The 23,930-nt window shown below is 35.0% G+C and overlaps 2 protein-coding genes across 10 annotated transcripts in view; both read right to left on the bottom strand.

Moving 5' to 3' along the window:
* LOC131062391 (ABC transporter I family member 1) overlaps positions 1-19,310 on the bottom strand; it is a 91,044-nt gene extending 71,734 nt beyond the window's left edge. For 4 of the 9 annotated variants that reach the window (XR_009358463.1, XR_009358464.1, XM_059209035.1 and 1 more), the window contains exons 1-2: positions 18,954-19,310; positions 18,774-18,825 (exon numbers count right to left, since the gene is read on the bottom strand). Coding sequence is in view for 2 of the 9 variants with exons in the window: in XM_059209035.1 (XP_059065018.1) it covers positions 18,774-18,825; positions 18,954-18,981 (80 nt within the window). In the remaining 7 variants the exon portion in view is untranslated. Of the gene's footprint in view, positions 1-18,112; positions 18,924-18,953 lie in introns of those variants that run through there. The other 5 variants (XM_059209032.1, XM_057996036.2, XM_059209033.1 and 2 more) reach the window with 3 other exon arrangements.
* A 275-nt stretch (positions 19,311-19,585) lies between these two features.
* The window catches only part of LOC131062366 (phosphoenolpyruvate carboxykinase (ATP) 1-like), a 28,428-nt gene continuing 24,083 nt past the window's right edge, over positions 19,586-23,930 (bottom strand). Inside the window, exons 2-8 of the mRNA XM_059208381.1 lie at positions 23,165-23,210; positions 22,032-22,205; positions 21,771-21,924; positions 20,834-20,917; positions 20,615-20,716; positions 19,922-20,220; positions 19,586-19,788 (exon numbers count right to left, since the gene is read on the bottom strand). Of these exons, the coding sequence (XP_059064364.1) occupies positions 19,586-19,788; positions 19,922-20,220; positions 20,615-20,716; positions 20,834-20,917; positions 21,771-21,924; positions 22,032-22,205; positions 23,165-23,210 (1,062 nt within the window). The remainder of the gene's footprint in view (positions 19,789-19,921; positions 20,221-20,614; positions 20,717-20,833; positions 20,918-21,770; positions 21,925-22,031; positions 22,206-23,164; positions 23,211-23,930) is intronic.

Genomic DNA, 23,930 nt, shown 5'->3' with positions numbered 1-23,930 from the left:
TGAATAATATTATGGGTTCAAATCCCACCTTGGTTTTTCCCATTTGGGTTTCCACATAAAAATCCCAGTGTTATGATTTTATGGTTGGTTATTTTGTGTTTCTGCATTTCAGTTTCATGTTTATGCTTCTGGTGGTTTAAAGCTAGGTTAGAAAATTCATTAATCGGTAGATCACTGATTCACCCCCCCCCCCTCTTATTGATCCCTAATTTCAATACTATAGGGGTGGCTATAATATAATATCAAAACAAGGTTTTAGAGGACAAGGAATATAGCTAGAAAATTTTGAACAAGGAATTAGAGTCCCTATAAACCCTCGTACACAAATTAGTACAGAGGTTCTAGGACATTATCACGATTCATCGATGGATGATCTCCTTAGAATTCAAGACTTTAAGGATCATCTTGCAAGACAAAAAAGTTATTGTTCATCTAAAGGTGCTTCTTCTTCAAATACTCTTTTTTGTTCATATTATCAAACTAATGATCATACTGCCAATGATTGTCTCGATTTTCAAAATGGAATGTAAGGACTCAAAAGACTAAATCTACACCTATTGATGATCGAGAACAATTAGAAACTAGAATCTTTTGGAGATTGAAGTATGATAAGAATGTGGCTTTTCCTTTTGTGAAATTTAGCAATAAGCATAAAGAAGGTAATGAACATTGTCTTTTTCATCGTGGTGGTCCTCATTCTCTTGGAAAGTGTAAAGTATTTAAAAAATTTGTTCAAGAACAATTTGATCTTGGTCACATACCACATACAACTAATCTTGCTCTTTTTCTTGGTGAAAAGGTAGTGCCTTAGCACTCCATTCACCCTTCATGTTGCTCCTCACCCTATGACACAAGTAGTTAGCTTAATTTGGGGGTCTTTGTCATAAGAGGTGATTTTTTTTCAATATCAAACATCTTGGGACAGCAACATGGTTCCTTCTCACCTCTATACTTGGGAGGCAAGAACCCTATCCTTTTCTTTCTCTCTATCTAAAGTGTCACTATTTCCTTTAGGGGTTGCATTTTTCATGTTTTAATATCCTTTATTGCATGGAATGGTATGTCTTTTATGATTAATCTTTCTCTTTACCAGAATATGTGATCTTTCATTTTAATTATTTCCTTCTCTCTTTGAAGATTACCTCTTCTCAGGGTTGCATTTTACATATGTTGATGCCTTTTTCTAACATTGAATATTCCTTCATGTGATTACATTGTGCATTTGTTTATGTTTAATCTCTCCTTAGAGGTCATGTAATTCTTCTCATTGTCCCTATTCTTGGGGTGCAATGATCTCTCTCTCTCTCTCTCGTCCTTTTCTAAGGATCCACTTTTCCTTTGTTGAGTAGCGTTGGCTTATGATTTGATATCATTATTTGTGTGAATTCGTTGTTTTCTCAAGGATTCTCTCTTATGCAAGAGGTGTATGTCCTTGGCTACAACCTCTTTTACACTTTGAAATGTCTATAAATTATAAACAAATCCTTCCTATTGGGTAAAAAGTGTGTCATCCTTCATCAAGAATCTCTTTCACCTAGCAATAGGGAGAATATATGCATTCTTGTTCTCCTTCCTTCCTTTTGATAGAATATGTAATATTTGCTTAAGAAACTCATCTTGGAGGTAGATGTCTTTGGAGCAAAGATCTCTTCTCCTCCAAAGATCCTCTTTCCACTTGTTGCAAGATATCTCTTTTTCAACTTGCTTATCCTCACTTGAAGAGTATTCCCTCTTTAGCTTGGATTTATGACATTGTTGCCTAAAAGGATATCTCCTTGGTATTGAAGGTGGGTATCCTTGTTTCTAGCTTCCTTAAGACATCAACATAGGGCTATGTTGATATCTTAAGGGGGGGGCATACATATCGCCCTCTTTCTACCATAGCGTACCATATTTTTGCATGTCTTAAACGGGGTGTTCGAACTAAGAACTAAAGCAAACAAACTCTTATACTAGATGCTTCATGCCCAAAACCAGACACAACATTGATATATATCTTAGATGGGGTGCACATTACCGAAGTTAGAGAAAACAAATTCTTACACGAGATGTCCTCGAAACTAGGTACGTATATGTCTTAAACATGGTTATACATTCTTGAAACCAAACAAAACAAACTCTTATACAAGATGTTCTTGAAACTAGACATTCACCCCTTGGTATTTGCATTTGCATTATATGTCTTAATAAGTTGAAGCATGCTTGAAACTAGAGAAATCAAACTCTTATACGGGGTACTATATACTTGAAACTAGACATCACTTGCACACACACACACATGAGGATGATTGGAACTAGAAAAACACAACTAGACTATTCCTGTTCTCCTCCCTAACATGGATCGCCTAGAAAAACACATCTAGAGTGTGTATCATGCATGTCTTCTCTCATTTTTCTTCTCATGGATCACCTAGAAAAAACACATCTAGAATTTGTATCCATGCTCTCTCTTTATTTCTTCCCATGATCTCATAGCTTGGCTATTTGTAAATCATGGATGATGTGTCTTTGCTCTTTTATGTGATCACTTGTGTTCTTGAGATGGCATTTTTCAAGAATGATATTAGTGGTTGAGTCATTTTGATATCGAGGTCTCTTTGGCTAATTGACTTGAGGTCTTTGTTTTTGGTTTTTAGCTTTTGTGTGTTGTGTGTCTTTTTCTCTTTATCTTTGTTTGCCTTTGTTTGTATTTTTCAGTCTCGTCTTGTTTTGTGTGCCCTTGCATATGTTTGAGCGAGTTAAGATCCTAATATTGGGGGATTGGTTTCTCGAAATTGGTAATGTCTTATGTAAACACATAAACATTTCCATTAATTTGTTTGTTGGCATATGTGCAGAGTATGTTGTCATTAATGTCAACATGATGAAGAGTGAACCGGTATATTGAAGTAAGCACTTGCAAGAGAACCGGTATATGTGAAAACGTGAAGCAGTATGTTTGTGCAAGTGAACCGATATGTTGAAATGTGATTCGGTATATGTAAAAAATTTAACTGGTATATGTGAACAAGTGAAGCGGTATGTTTGTCCAAGAGAACTGGCATGTTGGAATGTGAACCAATATATGGAATGTTTTGTATCAAGGTTTCATATGGTATGACTACCGGTTGGTAGTCTTAGCTTCAAGGTTTTCGGTTGAAGTGTTCTATGCCTTTGTGATTCAACTGATGACATTGTGTGATGTGTTAGCATTGGAATGAAGAACAGATTGTGTTGCCACGTTAGCCTTGTGCAGGTGAAGGATCTTGCATGAAGGAGATTGATCCTATCTACCTCGGGAATGTGCAAAGTCTGTAAACGGTGGAGAACGTGTGATGGGTTATCAGCCTCCAAGAAGCAGTGAAGAACGAGCGATGGAGAAAGTCTTGAGATCTTTTCAAAACCATTGTATTCAAAGCAAAGTGTTCAATGGTCAGGATTGAAGTGACTGAATTTCTCAAACCTAAATGTTTAGGGTTTAGGGTTTATGCTACCGACCTATCTGTTTCCTATAAGGTCGATGTTGTTTTTCATGTTGAGTTGTTGGCAAATATTGTGTGTGTATCTAAGTGCAAAGATACGTGATTCTTGCTAGACCAGATATGAGAATAGATACCTGTAGAGTGTGAGTGCAGAAGGAAGGAACTAAAGCGGATTTGCATTAGCATTGAGTGTTGTTACCAGATCATTGTAATACCTGTTGACCTCTAACCACTTCAACAATTGGAAAATCCCTTAACAGGGTAGCTTTAACTAGCTTGTTGTAAATCCTTTAACAGGGTGACTCAAAATCATTGAGTTCTAAAAATCCTCCAACAAGGTAACCTTTAACCGATTTTAACCCTTAACTGGGTATGTTAGCCATCCCTTAACCAGGTGATCCCTAGCAGGATCGGTTCCTAATAGAACCTATTGTAAAGTCTTTAACCGGACTAGGCTCCTAACAGAGCAGACTTCAAAAGGGTTCAAAGAACAGCTTGTGGGTATTCATCCCCACTGTGGTTTTTCCTAGTTGGGTTTCCACGTGAAAAAATATGTGTGTTATGTGTGATGCTTTTCATATGATGCTTTGTTATTCTCTATTAAGCAGTAAAGCATGTTGAACCAGTAAGTCTTTACATTCCTGTTAAAGTATTACTAGTGTATGCATATGGGTGAAGTGGAAATAAGATGTTAGATTGTATGGAAAGCTGAGTTACCGGTTTATGTCTTTCTTTGTGCTTAACCAGTAGTAATCTGGTTTAGACTGGTGTTATTGCTTGCCAGTCAAAGGGCAGGGTTCTCAGTCTAACCGGTTCAGGAGAAGCTATTTTTATCAGTATTGATTCACCCCCCCCCCCTCTCAGTATCGGTTTGGTACTAATTGGTCATCATTGATTTATCATTGTCCTCATTTAATTTCAAATTTCTCCGAACATCAGGCGAGTCCTTATTATTACACCATTATTTATCCATAATTCATTATTCATAATTTCCATCTTTTATTATATTGTTATTAATATCTCATCATTTATCTATTAAATTTATTAAATAAAACATTATATCATATTTATGTATACACCTTCATGCATTCACCTTATATACATTTCTCTATTTATTTAATAAAACCCTTTAATATCCCCTCCTACCACTTACCATTTCTGATTTACCACTCATCTTCCCTATACCACTCATCTTGCATTATCCCATATTCATCCCACAACATGAACTCGCTAGGAGAAAATCTATTTAAACAAGGCCCCCTCTCTTATTTGAGTATCTCATCTTTAGGCCTCGAACTTATGTCAATTTACATTCTTCACCATCTTTGCATTTTGAGTACTCATCCACAACTTTTGCATTCAAAATTCATTGCTTTCATCTTTTGAGATCTTTCATGCATTCTCACATTTCATTTTCTTGATCAATCGCACATCTTTTATTTTAAAATTATCTCCATTCACCATAGCCTCTTGTGCACGATGCTTTGAGAGCGAAATCTTAAAAATACAAGACCTTGGTTGATAGGAGAGCAATAGAGGCAAATTCTTGTTAATGCATGTGTGTGTGTCTTTGTTTATTTTGGATTCGCATGTGTGTTTCTCTTGCAGGTACTTCATTGTTGGATGTTGGAAGATTGAATCCTATAATCAATCCATTTCCTCCATCTTCATTTGGCACGTCCGATGGGACACCTTTTGTCCTTTTTGTTGGTTTGATTTTCATTTGATAGAAGGCATTTTTTTGACATGGGAAGTTTATGAAAACACATTTTTTTGATCATTCAATCACATAGTTCATATATCTTGTTTATGCTTTCAGGGTTTCTCATTTCATTGAGAATTTAATGTGCCTTTGTTTGCTGCAGTGATTGCATCTAGTATGCCTCATTTCGTTGAATATTTAATGTGTCTTGCAAGAGTTTCATTTGTATGCATTTCAACCTGCCTTGAATACCATTCTCACGTCAAGCCATTACCTGCTATCCATCCTCTCTAAAATAACGTTATCATTCTGATATTTCTTGCAAGTTACATTTGTTTGAAAGTTTCATTTGGTCTTGAGTTTTCCTGGTGTGGGTATGACTGTTTTTAGCATTTACATCTATTGTCTCTTATCCCACATTTTTTTTTGTCTTAGGCTGTAATCATTTTAGGCAACTACTCCATTAATCACACCTTTGTCTTTGCTCTCACCCCAACGCCTTATTGCTTTGTATCATGCAGTCGTTGAATTTAAGAGACTTCATTTTTCACATAACTGTTTTATAACAGTTCACGTCTCTTGTCTTTGCTTCCATATCTTGCATTTATATAGGTGCCAAGACATTTGTAGCACTATCATTTACAACGCCTATCATTTGTTTATCCTCTAGGCTATGTCGTTTAATCTACAAAGCACAGCCAATGTATATTGTTTCTGATCCCCACGGTGTCATTTGTCAAAACAGTTCCGAACGCCTTGTCTATGCTCATACGTTTGCTTGAAAGTTTCTAGAGCGGTTTCAGTTATTGGCCATAATGTAATTTTTGTGTGAGTTTTTTTAAGTTTTTAGTTTTAGTCTTTATAAGGTTTTCAGTTAGTTTTAGTTGGTCTTTTTTTAAAAGTTTAATTTTAGGTTTTTTTTTAAGTTTATTCTTTTTTTTTAATGTTTAGTTTTTTTTTAGGATTAGTTTTAGTTTTATTAAAGTTTAGATTCTAGTTTTAAATTAATTTAGATTAGATTTTAATTTAAATTATATTGTTTTAGAATTAGATTTTTTATTTTTTATTTTTTTTAGATTTTGTTTTTAAATAAATTAGATTTTTTTTTTTTTTAATAGATTTTGTTTGATTTGTTTTCTTTAATTTCTTTTTAGTCTAGATTAGTTTTAATTTTGTTTAAATGTAGATTGGTTTTTATTTTTTGTTAATTAGAGTAGTTTTTAGTTTTTGTTAATTAATTAGACTTGTTGGCTTAGCTTGTTAGCGTGTTCTTAGCATGGGTGTTTGGTCTTTTGATTGACTTTTTGATTTCGGGGACTAATCATTGGTCTTTTTGTCTTGTGCATGGCATCTATTCTCGTATGTCAAAGACATAATCTTGAAACTACTAATGTCATTTAATGTAGGACACATGTCGAAGAAATGGTGATTTGAAATTGATTGTCTGATTTTTAGCTTAGATCACAATTGTTAATTGGTGCTTTAAAATTAACCAGTGTCTTTTATGTCTTGAGCAAGAGGCTCTTTTTGTTTTACCTTTTAGAGGGCTTGCCTCCCAAGAATCCCTTAAGGCTCGATGAGAGGGAACGATCCAAGTGGCAACAGGCTAAAGCCAAGCTCTTTCGAGCCACTATAATCAAATGTGTTTGTGACGAAAGTTGCAAGCAACAAATGTTGATTAGTTCATGCCGACGACATGTCTCCCCATAAACCCTATAGAGCGCAACCTCTATAGGCTAGGAGCCTTCCTTAAAGGAGTGTACACCGCCACATGTATGGACACTCAGACGGATGCCCTTACTAGACACCTTTTGTGTTAGAAGCCAAAAACCTTCTAGTTGTTGACGTAGGAGGTCGGACCTTTGAAGCGGCTCGCATTCTTATGGTTCTTAGTAGAGATACAAAGTTCGCCACGAGGAGTTTTCATGGGGACTAATTCTTGGCTGCCCCAGAGAAGTGAGTGTCAAGGGTGGAGCCAGTGGGGTCAAGCACTGGTGCAGGAGTACCTAGTGAAGCTAATGGAGCACTTCATCAAATTTTGGTTTGAAATGGCCTACGTTGGTCACAATTGAATAATGGACTTGTTGTATATTCAAAGGGTGTTTTTAGTGTGTTTAAGTGTCCTTTGTGTCTTAGTTTTGTTGTTTGTTGATTTTTTGGTCTATTTTTGACCTTTTATGCTTTGTAAGCCTAAAATGGGCAAAATGTGAAAATATGGTCAAAAATCCTTATCAAGCCTTGTTAGGCATTGAAATATGTTTGTGTGGTTCTAAGAAACTATTTCACATGGTGGAGTTAAGTCTATTTGGCTCACAAGTCAAAAATGCTCATTGTACCAAAAAATGTCAATGTTGTCAAGCAACATTTTGACAATATTTTGGACAAATTTGTAAAACAATGAAAAAAGGTGGTTATTGGTCCATACCTGGGCATGATTTAGGTGGTGAGTGACTATTTAAAGCCTCCCCCAACTTTTTATCAAGTTGGCATTCGAAGAAAAGAAGAACTCAATACAAAAACTCATAATTTTGTCCTTTTTCTTGCACTTTTTGCTCCATATGGTATAGCAGTCCATACTTCTGGTGCATTTGGTCATACTATTTTCATTTGGGAAGTTGTGTCATGTTGTGTTGAATCTCTTTCACTTGGTTTTGTGTGTTGGTGTGGAGTTTTAGCATTGTAGCAAAATTATTTTGTTTTAACCCTGTTCTCGGTTGAGTAAGGGTTTGGCTTCAATAATGGAAGCAACTTGATTTTCTTTGGCTCTTTCTCCATGGCCTCTAAAAGTCAAGTTGTTTTATATATCCTTCTTGTACATACAAGTTTTTTTTGTTGTCAATGACAAAGAAAGTGGTTTTTGTTGTTGCTAACTAGGTGAGCTCATATAGCCCGGCTAGTGAACCTTCATGGTGAAAAACAAAGTTTCTCTACAAACCCTCACCAAGTGAACCTTATTTTGGTTTCCTAAGGTGGATTGAATTTTGGAAAGATATTTTAATCAAGATGGAAGGGTGTTTAAATGAATAATTAGTTTGGAAATGCATTTTGAGCAATCAAAGTATAGTAAGACAATGGTTTTTCAGCATTTTTCCTCTTGAAACTTGGTTGCACATCAAGTGTTTGACTTTATACTTGCAAGAAATGAAGTTGGAAGGATTCATAATGATGTTATAGACCTTCTCAAGATATTTGGTGGTTTGAAGAAGTGTTTAGAATGGTGTTAAGGTGTTAGAAGACTTAAAACCCTTGAAAACCCTTATTTTTAGGCACATATATAGGACAGTAGTTGTACAGCCTTGTCAGACATCCTCTTAGAAAAAATTTGAAATATATCCATAAAGGGTATCCAAAAATGCAAAGGTTTTATGGGGTGTTTTGGTAGTTTGTGGAGTTATAAGCATTTTTGCAATTTTAGAGGGATAATCGGGGCTATTTTCTTGTAGCCCTGTTTTGAGCTTTTCTTTAAATCGGGTAAGAGAACAATTGGAAAGACCACCAAACCAAGTTGATATAAGCCTAAGAGGATTTTAGTTAATGTCCTAGACCTCCTGCAACTCTTGGTGAGTGATTTTGGTGATTGGAGTTAAAGTAACAAAGTCTCACATTTGTGAGATTTGAGAGCACTATTGAATAATTAACATGGTAGGAAGATCTTAGGGTTGGTATGAAGCATAGAGCAGGAAAAAAACAAAGAGACAATACCTAAACAAGTGATAAAACCTTCAACAATTACCCTTGAAGGAACTTGTAAACTAATTTGATTACAAACCCATAATTTGAACCAATTTTTGAGTATCTCCCTATCAAGCACCTAAGTATTCGCTCTGAATTGCATAGCTCGGGGTAACCCCCCAAGTGAGATTCAATGACTATTGTCCTGGCCAGCCTTAGGATTGTGCTTGAATGTGTTTTTATTGCAAAATCAAACAAACATTTTGTTTGCCTTGTTTTCTGAGTGTGTGCACAAACAAACAAGAACATTTCACAATCAACACCACACTTGAAATTGAAACACTTTACAAAATATTTCATCTAAACTTTCAAGTATACATCCACGTTGTAAAACAAAACATTGCAAAACAACATTGTCCTTGAAACATTGAGCCTGCGAGACATCATTTTTCAAGTTCTGATCTTTTAGGTCCTCACTTAGTCAAATCATTCTAGCTTTTGGTACCTTTTAGGTCCTTGCATAGTCTTCACCTAGTTGCACCTTTCATCCTTGCATATCTCATTTATTTATACCTAGTCCTTTCATACCACTCCTAGATCAAACTTTTGCATAGCTTTGCATACCACCATTAGGTTGTACCCTTGCATAAACCCCTTAAATCATACCTATAATCTTTGCATAGCCTTCCATCATTCCTTTAGGACATAACCTTAAACCTTGCATAAGTTTCTTAGGTCATTTCATCATTGGTCCTAGCATTTCATTATTATTTGCATACCAAAATCCAAAAAAACCCAAAAACATTGCTTGCACTTAGGATTTCTTGTCTTAGGTCTGACATCAACTTTTAATCATCAATAGCCCTTATCACTTGAGGTGCATCTTCCTTGAGTTAGGGAACCTATCAATATCTTTGAGTTGGTATTCTGCTTGGAGTTCATCATCTCCTATCATAGCATGCCCTCTCTTTGATCACTTGTCCTTGTATCTATCCATCATAGCACAAGTCTAACCTCACATTGAAAATATTTTTCAGGCCTAGAGTATCCTTAGTCCTTGCATCAAACATCATTCATCCTCATATCCCATTTAGGGTTTAGTTGCACAACACTTTCCTATCACATAGATCGCATTTTGCATCAACCCTTTAGCACATTCCCATCTCAATCATGTCACATGGATTATATTTTTTCATTGATCCTTATCACATCCTAATTTCACTCATATTATATAGTTCCTCCTTTGCACTTTAGGGTTTGCATCATACCTAGAGTCTCATACATTGTCCTAGGTAAAAGATTAGAACTATCATAAATCTCCATGGCTACCTTGGCCCAACAAATTCAAGATATTAAGAGAGAAATATATGACATTCAATCCCAATAAAAATATTCAATGGCCCCTCTTGAGATAAAATTTCATGATATCAAGAACAACAAACTTCAAGAAATGCTAAATAGACTATATAAGGTGGAACAACAACTGATTGAAAATCAAAAGACAAATCTCAGACAAGATCCCATGAATTCTTCACCAAGACAATAAGACATTTCTTTAACAAACATAAGACTTCAACGTGCATGAAATTAAAACATAAAATTCAAGACCTCCTTGATAATGGTGTTATTGAAATTCAAGATCCTAACAATTCACCTAAGGACAAACTAGATGTCATTACCAAACATGATCAAAATAATACACCTAGATGTCTAGTAAGGCTCCATATGTGGCCTCCATCTCTTCCACGATGCCTTCATCTCCTAAAACTTCTCAACAACAATCCATACCATCTCCTTCAAACAATGAACCTAATGGTGAAACTTCTTATGCTGACCCTCGAGGGCTATCAATAGTACAAATCCAAGCTAATCCATTTTTTTATACAAATCCTTTATACGATTCAAATATCTTAGATCTTATGCCATCATACACTCCAATTCCAATCATGCCCACTCTAGAAGGCCCCATCCAAAATGCTTCCCCATCATGTGAAATCATGAGCACCTTCCAAGAATTGCATATCGAAATTGCTATCCCTTCCTTAGAAGTGGCTCCATGTCAAGAGGATAATCTGAAAAATGAAGAAATGAGTTCTATCATAAATCAAGATCAAGACACCAAAACTCTCCAATCCCATCCAATGGTTGAGAAAGATCATACCTCCCTAGAATCCCATGATGATCCCCTTGTACCTTTCCATTTCTTCCAAGATGATCCCCTTCCATCTCAAGAGAAAAGCATCCTACCAAATCCCATTCCTAATCCACTTCCTAAGCAAGATCACGATGCCTCTTCCACATTTTCAAATGGTCATATTAAAAATGAAGAGTCAAACACCCTTCCTACTCTATCCAATGGTCCTCTTCCATGTCAAGATCAAAGTATCCCTTTATTCCCTTGTCTACCTCAAGAGTCCATCATGCCTATAAAGTCCTCTCATGATCCTATCATTCCCTACATTCCACTTCCACCTCAAAATGGACTTGCCTTTGGCATCACAAGTAAGAAGAAACCCTTTGTTAAAAAGATCCTCCAAAGCATGCATTAGCAAAGAAAAAGCTTAGAAATTCATGAACAAGGTATATTATAACCCCCTGATGTAAAAGAAAATCTTGATTATAAGGGTTGCATTGATCACTCTCAAGATATTGGTATCCCTCATAAATCCTACATTTCTCCAGTTAAATCCAAATACACGCCTTCCCCTTCACCCCTTCCATCCATTTTAGGTCCCTATATCTCTTCATCCCTTATGCAGGATCAACAAAGGCACACATCTTCGAGCACCTTCCATCCATCCAAAATACCTTCATATCATTCATATCCATTTACACATTCTTTTCCTCATCCAAGCATAAAAGTCATAAGTCAAACAATCCACATGCATTTAAGGATCAACATGTCCCATCTAATCGACATGTAAAACAAAGCAAAATGTGATCCAAAAAGAAAAAGAGATATACAAAAGGCCACAAAGGCCCATTGAGCAAAAGAAAGAAATTTCAAAAACCATATGGGTTCCTATGGTGCTTGTCGAAGCAATGCATTCCAAGGAACTACAAAAGAGAGAAATTTCCAAAAGGCCACAAAGGCCCATGAAGAAAGAATAAAAGTCAAAATTTGTATGGCTTCCTAAATCCTACACCGAGGCAATGCGTTCTAAAGTATCACAAAAAAATAAAAATTCAAGAACCATGTGGATTCCCAAGTCGCTCGTACAAGACTTGCACACTAAAGGAAAATAAAAATTGGCATTCAATTTTTCTACTCCAACTTCTCCCACATCCACTATCCTAAATCCTAAAACCTCTTCCACCTCCTTCATCCATTTTGGCTCCTTGTGTCCTAAAATCCACATCAACCTTTCCATCAAAATCACAAACTCCAAACTCCACCATTCCTCCCTCATTCCATCACCCTTCAAGGTGTGTGCCAATGTTGACCTTGCCAATATTTCCATCCACTCCTACACAAATCTTCCAATATCCCATCCATTATATAGTACCTATGTTCTATCCTTCCATCCCTCTTATCCAATCCTTTACATAAATCCTTATAACTTTTCCATCTTATCATCCATTTCATCTCCCTTTACCATCATCCTATTGACATCTTTGAGCATACCTTCAATAGCCATGGATAGTTATAGAACATCTTTCAGGGGTACTATCCAGAGAACAACTTGATTCCTGAGTCATATCTCCTATCATCTATCCATAATCTTCCAAAAGTTCAAAATAAGTCAAAAAAAGAAGAAGTGAAAAATAAAAAAAATAAAATCGTCCATTGGTGAAAACCTGACAAATAGATGCCTTAGACAAGTACCATGATGAAAACCTGGCAAACAAGTGTCATGCGTAATTCATTGTCCTCTTGCACTATTCACTGGGGGGAAGTTCCATCCGTGTGCATCCATCTATTATCCCTCATCCTCCATTATCCCTCATTCACTCTATATCCATCCATATCCCTTTTTCCACCTTTGATCTTGACAAGGTTAAGGATATTTACATGCTTTTGCGTGTCCTATCTATTGCACTTGATCCACACCCTTAAGCTCCTATCCATTATTTTGTCCATTGCTTGCTTACATCTACCATTACCCCCTTTTAATCTTGCTTGTCCCATCTGCCTCCTATCCAAATCTATCCCTCGATCTTGATCAAAATTAAGGACATGAAATGCAAAAAAACCTGTTGACATGTCCATTCCTTTGGATCACATGACATTCGTTACACCTATACTAGCTTTATATTGCTATATCTGGTCCCTGTTCTTGGATTAAACATGTTATCCTATTGTGGTATAGTCCTTGAAAATTGCATAAGCTTCCTCCATCATTCACTTATCCATTTATATCCCATTTGTTCATCCATCTACTCAGAATCCCTTTTACCTTGCTAGACACTAGTGGCAAACACTAAAAAAATCATAAAAAACATAAAATGTCGTAAAAAAATCATTTAAAAAAAAATATATAAAATGTCCTGAAAAAAATCATTAAAAAAACATAAAATGTCTTGAAAAAAATAATAAAAAAAACATAAAATGTCCTAAAAAAAATCATAAAAAATATAATATGTCCTGAAATAATCATGAAAAACATAAAATTTCCTGAAAAAACCATAAGAAACCTAAAATGTCCTGAAAAAATCATTAAAAACCTAAAATGTCCTGAAAAAATCATAAAAATCATAAAATCTCCTAGAAAAACCCTAAAAATTAAAACAATCATAAAAACTCTAAAAATCATAAAAATCCAAAAACATGTAATAAACATTGCGATGACACAAACACTTCAAACAAGCATGCAGCTTTGGAACTGCAGTTGTGGATGAGTGCTCAAACACTTTCATATCCTCTTTCTCATCACCTTTTTTTTTTTTTTCCATCGCTTTTCTCTTCTCATCCTCCTTCTCATCTATCTTTTTCATCATTTCTTTCATCATCATCTTCATTCTTCTTATTGCAGTGAGATCGATCAAACACTTTATCTAATTGAAGATGGAGGAAATGGATTGAATACAAGATTCAATCTCCCAACATCCAGCAATGAAGTACTTGCAAGAGAAACGCACATGCAAATCCAAAATAAACAAAGACACACACACATGCATTAACAGGAATTTGCCTCCATTGCTCTCCTATTAACTAAGGTCTTGTATTTTTAAGATTTCGCTCTCAGAGCATTGTGCACAAGAGGCTATGGTGAATGGAGATAATTTTAAAATAAAAGATGTGCGATTGATCAAGAAAAAAATGCGAGAATGCATGAAAGATCTCAAAAGATGCAAGCAATGAATTTTGAATGCAAAAGTTGTGGATGAGTGCTCAAAATGAAAAGATGGTGAAGAATGCAAATTGATATAAGTTCGACGCATAAAGATGAGATACCCAAATAAGAGAGGGGGCATTGTTTAAATAGAATTTCTCTGGACGAGTTCATGTTGTGGGATGAATATGGGATAATGCAAGATGAGTGGTATAGGGAAGATGAGTGGTAAATGGGAAATGGTAAGTGGTAGGAGGAGATATTAAAATGTTTTATTAAGTAAATAGAGAAATGTATATAAGGTGAATGCATGAAGGTGTATACATGAATATGATATAATGTTTTATTTAATAAATTTAATAGATAAATGATGAGATATTAATAATAATAATATAATAAAAGATGAAAAATTATGAATAATGAATTATGGAAAAATAATGGTGTAATAATAAGGACTTGCCCGATGTTCGAAGAAATTTGAAATTAAATGACAAATTAATGGAATTTTTTATGTGTCTACATTTTGTCCCTCTTTGAGACAATGCAACTTGTCGCATCATTTCAAAGAAAATGATCAACTAATATATGCCCCAGAGGTGTCCTGGTAAGGGTGATGATTGATTGGTTATGCCCCCTCAAGAGATTGATCAAACAAAATGATGGAGATTGATCTCTCGATAGATTGTTGGAGAGAAGATTGGATGATTGATATTGCGCAAGTGATTAGGTTGAGATGTACATTTGATGGAAATGCATAGTTGATGAGGCGTAATTGAACAATTGATGGAAATGAACAGTATAGCTAGGTTGACAAGCTGATTAAACTGATAGGGATTGATGCGAGCGCAAGATAAGGTGATCCAATGATTGATTGATTGATTGATTGCTCTAGGGGCATTGAGATTGCACGAAGCAAGTTGGTTGATAAAGAGATTAAAGATTCAAAGACACTGCATCAATTAGATAAAGTGTTTGATCAATCTCGCTGCAATAAGAAGAATGAAGAAGACGATGAAAGAAATGATGAAAAGGTGGATGAGAAGAGAAAAGCGATAGAAAAAAAAAAGAACGAGTGATGAGAAAGAGGATATGAAAGGTGATGAGAATTCTTGTGCTTTTTAAGTGCTTGTATCATCATCGAGCTTATTATAGCAAAAGGCAAAAAAACATTTGGATATAAATTAGACCCAAATGAATCAGTCACTCCAATTGTGAGAAGGAAAACATATCAGACAATAAAGGAATGCCTTAGTGTGTATCAGACCAATATGTCCTCAATGATCTTAAGCAATCATGTCCTAAGACGTGTCATCATATTCCTAAGGAACATCCCACAAGCAGCAAACAAGTGAACATGCCCCATCGTCGCCCTTTTAGTCAGAGACATCCTAGAAAAACTAAAAGACATGTCACCAAAAAGGAAAATAAGAAAAAATCAAGAGAAAATGAGCAAACAATATATTTCATGTCGAATGAGTTTTTTGTTCACAGTTGATGGGTTTGGTTTTAATAAGTTGATCATATGTTGTGATGTTTGCTCAATCATAATCTCGTCACATTATGAATTCGTTGAAGTTCCAAAGCTGCATGCTTGTCCGAAGTGTTTGTGTCATCGCAATGTTTATTACATATTTTTGGATTTTTATGATTTTCAGGGTTTTTATGAATATTTTTATTTTTAGGGTTTTTCCAAGAGATTTTATGATTTTTTCAGGACATTTTAGGTTTTTTATGATTTTTTCAGGACATTTTAGGTTTTTTATGGTTTTTTCAAGACATTTTTATGTTTTTTTTTAAGGACATTTTATGTTTTTTTTTATGATTTTTTTTCCATTGCTTTTCTCTTCTCATCCTATTACAAATATTTAGATCCACTCCTCCATCTATCAAAACTCACTTGATCTTAACTCTATGGACAAGGACTTCAATATGTAAAGGTGCATTATGGGGTTGTTGCATGGACAAGTCACCATTCTTGATAAAAGTGAGGGTATGAGGGGAGGTGATATGTCCCACCATAGCTTGAAATTGACTAATCAACACCCATTGCTTTCAACTTTCATCACAAACATATTTATTTATAGTGGTTCAAAAGAGCTTGACTTTAGCACGTTACCACTTAGATCGTTCCCTCTCACTGAGCCTTAAGGGCTTCTTGGGAGGCAGGCCCTCTAAAAGGTAAAACAAAAAGAGCCTATTTCTTAAGACACAAAAGATACTGGTTAATTTTAAAGCACCAATTCGAAATGCAATCTAAGCTAAAAAAAATCAAACAATCTGTTTCAAATCACCATTTCTTTGACATGCGTCCTACATTAAAATGACATTAGTAGTTTCCAAAATTGTGTCTTCAACACACGAAAATGGATGCTCCTCACAAGACAAAAAGTCAAAAGGTTAATCCCCAAAATCAAAACAATCGCACTAAAAAAAAAATCACACCCAATAATGAACAACTAACAACTTAAAAAATCTAAACTATTTAACAATTAGAAAAATCTAAACTAATTTACAATTAAAAATAAATAAATAAATCTAAACTAATTAAAAACTAATTTAATCTAAACTTAACTAAAATCTAATCTAATTAAAAATTAATTTAATCTAAACTTAACTAAAAATCTAATCTAATTAAAAACTAATTTAATCTAAGCTTAACTAAAAATCTAATCTAATTAAAAACTGATTTAATCTAAACTTAACTAATATCTAATCTAATTAAAAACTATTTTAATCTCAAATATAAACCAAATTAAAAGATAAAAACTAAAAGCTAAAAATAACAAGAGCTGCGAGCAACGAAATTCCTGCCGAGCAATGGTCGGAACTATAGTTGTTTGATGTGGTGCAGCAGTAGGAAGATCAAAAAGATTTTTATTTTATTAATGCAATTATCAGAATCAATGGGGAGATGGCAGATATTAGCATATGCAATATCTACTCAATACATATACACAAAATTTGTTTGATAAGAGCTACACCTGTAGTATGGGCGATTTCCTTTTTTTAATATCAATACTACTAAAATGTAAGCTAACAAATTTCTTGAAACAAAGAAACCTAAATTTATTTTGTGATTTTAAAGAAAGAGAACATCTTCCAAATGAAAGTCCTTTGTAAGAGGTAATTTTGATGCTTTATTAGAAGAGACCTGAAGAAACATGTTACTTACCATTAACAACACATAAAAAGCATTTTTGTTGTCACTTAGAATGTATGTGTATGCTTAGATCTCAATTGTAAAGTTTTCTATTTCAAGGTCTTACTTATTAATGTATATACAAACAAGTTCAAACAACACAGATTGTATACAAGCATTCAATTAAATCACCCTCAGCTTTCAATTAATTTATGACTATAAATGCTTATCAAAGTTTCAAAATGAATGATTCAAAATTTTATATCACAATAAAATAATTTCACACATTAGATCACCACAATAAAAAGATTCAGATTTATACCACAATAAAAAGATTTCACAAATTTCATTTTATACCTTGGTTTTCCCACTTCTTGCAACGTTTATTCTATTTTTAAGAACCTTGGCAGTCTGCCTCTGCCAAAATGGGCGCTTCAGGAACATGAAGGGGGATTATTAGTTGCAACTTCTTTTGTAGACATGAATGCAAAATGTGGAAGCATAGACAAAGCACGTGAACTATGCAACTGACAGGTGTTATCCAGATTCCATAGCTTTTGTCAGAATCCTCTTTTGCCTGTGCTAAAACGGGTGCTTTAGAATAGGGTATGGACATCCATCAAATCGTAATGAAAGGAGTTTTGTAATATACCATGGTTGGAATGCTCTGATATATAGATGTGCGCAAAATGTAGAAGCATAGACAAGGCAGTGAATTCACTGACATAAAGCCTCAATCAAATTTAGTCTCCTGGAACGCCATGACTGCAGGATATGCACAAAATACATCATTCTGATTCTACTCGGTTGTGGCAAAATGGGAGCTTTGGAACAGGATATTAGCATCTATCAAATATAAAGGGAGGGGTATTATAGCTAGATGTTAAAGATGCAAATGCCCTGGTAAAAATTTATGCAAAATATAGAGGCATACACAACGCACATGGACAGTAAATTTGAACATAACTAATACATTGAATCTGTTATTGCTTTCCCAATCAAGATTGCATTGATTATGGGAATATAGAAATGCCATTTAAAAAATCTGTTCCCAATCTATGCAAAAATGAAAATATCCAGCAGTTCAAACTAAAATGCATTTGACTCACAAGTGGTAAAAGCAACATAAATATGAGCCTAAACTAAACCCTAAGATGATCAGATAAACTATGAAAAAAGAGTAAAAAAGTTGCAAAATGTAGCCCCCAAATAATCATAACACGTTTGGACATTAAATCCCTCCCTCTTCAAAGAAATAAGAGAAGACGAACCAAAGTTTTCTCCAACAGAAACATGTTGAACTTAGAAAATAGTTAATAAGACGCCCAAATCATGGGCCCAAAGATAAAATGCATGAAAGACAAAACCGAGTTCTAAGGAAAATTGAACCATAGCATACCGTGAAAACAAATATGAGCAACTCCTGGCACAATGGTGATTTACCAGTACAGACCTCTCTATATAATAGTGACCTTGTAACTTGAATGGAACAATTTCTACTCTGCGATAAGAACAAGTGTATGCACCTCGCAAGTGTAAGGCCAAATTCCACCCTATGTGCCTCCCCGTTAGGCACGTCTGCAGAATGTGGAAACATTGACAGGGCATGTAAACTATTTGACAGAATGCCTCAATGAAACTACTGTCTCCAGGAAAGACCGTCACTAAATATGAATAAAAAACCAAAGGAATTTATGTTTTTTTACCCATGATGCCGAGAGCATGAGTCTCCATACAAGGTTGCAGAGGTTACCTTCCATCCGTTTCCTCCTCCGCCATAATAAGCAGATGCCGAGACTGAATCAATTAACCACACTGATAATATACATTCTCAGTTTCTTACTCTGTCTTAGAGTTTGGCCGCATTGGACTGAGGGTTCTGAGACAAGTCAGGTAGGACAAAGAGTGGGTGAAGGACTTAACCGTTGGGCCATATAGGTAGCCGGGGCCTCGATAACCTCGAACTATATGTGGATAATACCATATATCATTGAGGGGAGGGGAGGCCCATATATCTAGAGGAGGAGTGCCAACTCTATAGCCGCCCTCGATCTCTCGAATGATTCAGGTCAGATTTGAGCAACATTCATTCCCTAGAGAAGAAGCAGCACCCCTCATAGTTTTTATAGGGTCAGGGGTTTATGACTGGGGTTAGGCAGGGGGCTGACCTTTATTAGGTTGGTTGAAGAGTTTGGGGCACATAAGAGTCATCATAGTGAGTTGGTATTACGACTACCCTTCTATTCGATCTCGTCATATTACATACGGCCTGGAGGACTTACCGGGCAACTTTAGTCCTATTAATCAACTTGCTAGAATAAGCAACATCAAGCCTTCATTAAATATTTGGTAGGATTAGTATGCTACCTGTTCCAAACTTAATGACATTCCAAATATCAGGCTCCTTCTCCTCTGACAGGTCAATGCATTTTGCATAGCAGCCTCCTTCAATATTAGACACACCATTATTACTCCAACAATGCTCGTCATCTCCTATGAGTTCCCTCTGATGGTCTGTAGAAAGAGTTGTCTTTCCAGTTCCTATATTACATAACCACTATATTTTAGTAAATTCAGTTACCAGAAGACTTTGATAATACAAAACACTAGACTTTTGTTTATTAAACCATAGAGTGCATAGGTAATGAGGTTTTTAAACAATATATGTACATACCTAACAATCCAAAGAAAAGTGTAACATCTCCTTCCTTGCCCATGTTACATCCAGAGTGCAATGAGAGTATCCCTCTCTTTGGCATGAGGTAGTGCATGAATGAGAGGAGGCCCTTCTTCATCTCCCCAGCATATTGAGTGCCAAGGATCACCATTTCTCTACGTTTGAAGTTGAGATCTATGCTTGTGGATGAGGTCATGTAGTGTGTGTATCGGTTGCATGGGAATTGGCCTGCATTGTAGATGGTGAAATCTGGTACACCAAGGTTCTCCAGTTCTTCTAGTGTTGGTTGGATACACCTGAATATATCATCTTAGCACAAGTACAACATCAAAATTTTAATTCTTAGAAAATGCAAACTAAAGGCCTGCTTTGCAGTCAGTTGACCTAGACATGCATTCGATTAGATCAACATGTAAATGGATGATTAGATTAGAACAAAAGCTCCAAGATAGTTCAATTTTAGGAGATTATATTTAAGCCACAATAGAGATGGCCATGTAGAATTGTTTTATATATTTATGATTATATGGTGGTAAAATTTAACTATTCTAGAATGAATTGCATGAAAGAAAAGAATATTTTATATATTCACAACTGTATGGAGGTAAAGTCTAAATAGTTTTTAAATGAATCTTTGAAAGGAGTTGTTTTGGGCAATTTTAAAATCATCTCACTGCATTGGACTCTTACATGTTATGCATGAAGAGGGAATGATAGGCTCTTGTAGAGATAATCCTCACTTTTAACCTGTGCTCTGGATCCCAGTTGAGGAATTGATCATTCACAAACACCCGATTCAAAGAGAAAATAATCATAGTTATCCTTAGCGCTCACTGCCTGGGAAATCTTCCATGAGGAATCAGATTCCTAGATTGAACTCAATGCATTAATTAGTTAACAATCCCAACTTTGTCCAATGAATTCAGATAATCAACAGCTCTCTCTCTGTTGACAAAAAATGTTTGTTCATCCATCTCAATGTTTGGAGAACCACTGAAAGCATAAGATATTAGATAATATAGTAGAATTGTAATACTAAAATTTCTAAGTGTACACATGTTATAATGCTCAATATATTCAGTATAATCACTAGAACAGATGATTGAATAGACCGATGAAAAGAAACATAAGATTTTCATCAAAATATGATTTTCAGTAATATGAACTAATAGATCATGCTTCGTTTTTTATCATCATATAGATAACAAAATGTTTTGCATTGTATATCATGGTTGACCATCAACATTAAGAATGATGAGATTTGTTCATTATTTGTTAGATGATTGTAATTGACATTTTCGATTACATTTTGTGAACTGTCATCATGAAAATAAAAGTATATTTTGAATTACATATCAAAATATATCATCAAAATAATGGCTATAAAATTTGTGATTATTATCTTAATAATTTACCATAAAATGTCACCTAAAATATTGATAAACAAATCTGATAGGGTTTTACAAAACGTTTTGTGTAACATGAGAATTACACTTCTGATCCATCATAAGGTAATTTTTTTCCACAAAATTTAATCTCCATATAGAATTTTTTTTAAAATTGCATAATTTTTTATATCAATCTTTGGAATGACAGTCATCATAGTATAAATTTTTATATCAACCTTTGGAATGACATTCATCATATAATAGTAACAATAGCCATTGCATTTGTGTAAAAAAGTTGTTTAACATTTTTTTTCTATCAATAATAATAGATGAAAGTGTGTCATCCAAAATTTTGATAAAAATACAGTTCTTAAAAGAACATTTCTACACAAATATAAAAAACATCATTTCATGTTTATACCTTCCCCACCATAGATCCTGTTCAGTCATGTTTATACCTTCCCCACCATAGATCCTGTTCAGATGTCTCTTCCCTCACAACCCTTTTGTCTTTTGGTGATCTGTTTGTTTTTGCACCAGACATGGTAGCTAGAGCACCAGTACAAGTGATGAAGGACCCTTTCTCATACTTTATAGCCTGCTCATAAAGTTCTATTTAAACAACACAAATCCCACACACATGAATTGTCAACAATAACTTATTTAATCCACAATCTTATATCTAAATAAACAATTAATACAAATAAATGACATTGCACCTGGATGACAAAGATTATAGAGAACATGGGTGAGCTTCAAAGAACTATCACTAATGGTGGGTTTGGGAGAAATTAAGGACTTGAGAGGCTGCCCTCTTGCCTTTGCCGTTTCTGGATCTCCATGAATCATTTGGGGCCCCTTTTCCCTCGTCAAGGATGCAAGAGAAGCATTGAATAACATACAACATAACATAAAACATTTTAACACCTCTGCAGAATGTGGAAGCATTGACAGGACATGTAAACTATTTGACAGAATGCCTCAATGAAACTGTTGTCTCCAGGAAAGACCGTCACTAAATATGAATAAAAAAACCAAAGGAATTTATGTTTTTTTACCCATGACGCCGAGAGCATTAGAGTCTTCGTACAAGGTTGCAGAGGTTGCCTTCCATCTGTTTCCTCTGCCATAATAAGCAGATGCTGAACCAAGTCAATTAACCACACTGATAATATACATTCTCAGTTTCTCACTCTGTCTTAGAGGCGCCGCTACCCACTAAAAATGGTGAGTCTCAAAGGAATTTTAATAGATCTAATAACTATAATAGAAAATGTGAAAACATAGATAAGACATGTATTATGTTTTGCATGGAGGCCACGCATCTTCCCTGCTTTGCAATTTTCAGAAGTGAATACCCCAAGATCTGCTGCCTTTGTTAATCATGCGTTCTCTCTTATGGGAACCTGTGAACAACTCTGAATGCATCTGCCAACCATGTGCAATACGAATCAGAGATTGCCAAAATACATTTCACAAAAAATTCCGTTAAAAAATGAGCAACTTCTTGATAGCACATAATAGAAAATAAAACTATGCAAAGTTTTTTGGCATGTTGATTGGGTGAAAGGGGAAAGATTAATCACTGTTTACCATTAGATGCCTTCGCTATAGTTTCCTGCAGGCACGAACTAAAAATTAAGACTACATGTGAAACTAAACTAAAAGATATGCTTTTAAAATAAGAACTTAAAATCTTAACAAAGGCTCTCACGTGGGAAATGAAAGCAAATAGAGAATGATTTCATGGTATGCCTAAAATGGATTTGTCGTGAATAGTAAAAGGAAAATGCTTCAGGTAGAAACTGTTTTTTGTGAAGACTGATTTTGCATGTAAAAAAAGCGGGGAGGATAGACCAAATGCGTTGTTGCCTCTGCTTGGTTTGCTGGACAGAAGCCTGAAAGCATGACCTATTTTTAGAAATGCCTCAAAGAAATGGTCTTATGGAATACATTGATGGCAATAAATGCACCAAACAAAAAAAAATTGAAATGTTTTTTTTTTGTCAAAAACTCCAAAGTGTAGATTATCCTCTACACATTGATCTTTAGTAATAATGAAATGCTAGGACCAATGATGAAATGACCTAAGGAACTTATGGAAGGTTTAAGGTTATGTCCTAAAGGAATGATGGAAGGCTATGCAAAGATTATGGGTATGATCTAAGGGAATTATGTAAGGGTTTAACCTAATGGTGGTATGCAAAGGTTTGATCTAAGGGTGTTATGCAAAGGTTTGATCTAAAGGTGGTACATAAGGACAAGGTATAATTAAATGAGGTATGCAAGATTGAAAGGTGCAACTAGGTGAAGACTATGCAAGGACCTAAAGGTATGGGAAGCTAGAATGATGTGAGTATGGGAGGACCTAAAAGGTCAGAAATCCAAAAGTGATGTCTCAAGAGATTTGAAATGATTGTTTTGAGAACACAGGTTTGATGTTTCAAGGACAATGTTGTTTTGAAATGTTTTTGTTTTACAACGTGGATGGATACTTGAAAGATTAGACCAAGGTTTTTGTAAAGTGTTTCAATTTCAAGTGTGGTGTTGATTGTGAAATTTTCTTGTTTGTTTGTGCACACACTTAGAAAACATGGCAGACAAAATGTTTATTTGAT

This window comes from Cryptomeria japonica, chromosome 7 (genome assembly GCF_030272615.1).
Source record: "Cryptomeria japonica chromosome 7, Sugi_1.0, whole genome shotgun sequence".
In the NCBI taxonomy this organism is placed as follows: Eukaryota; Viridiplantae; Streptophyta; class Pinopsida; order Cupressales; family Cupressaceae; genus Cryptomeria; species Cryptomeria japonica.
Note: the sequence above shows the minus strand (reverse complement) of the source record. Positions and strands in the feature narration are given on the sequence as shown.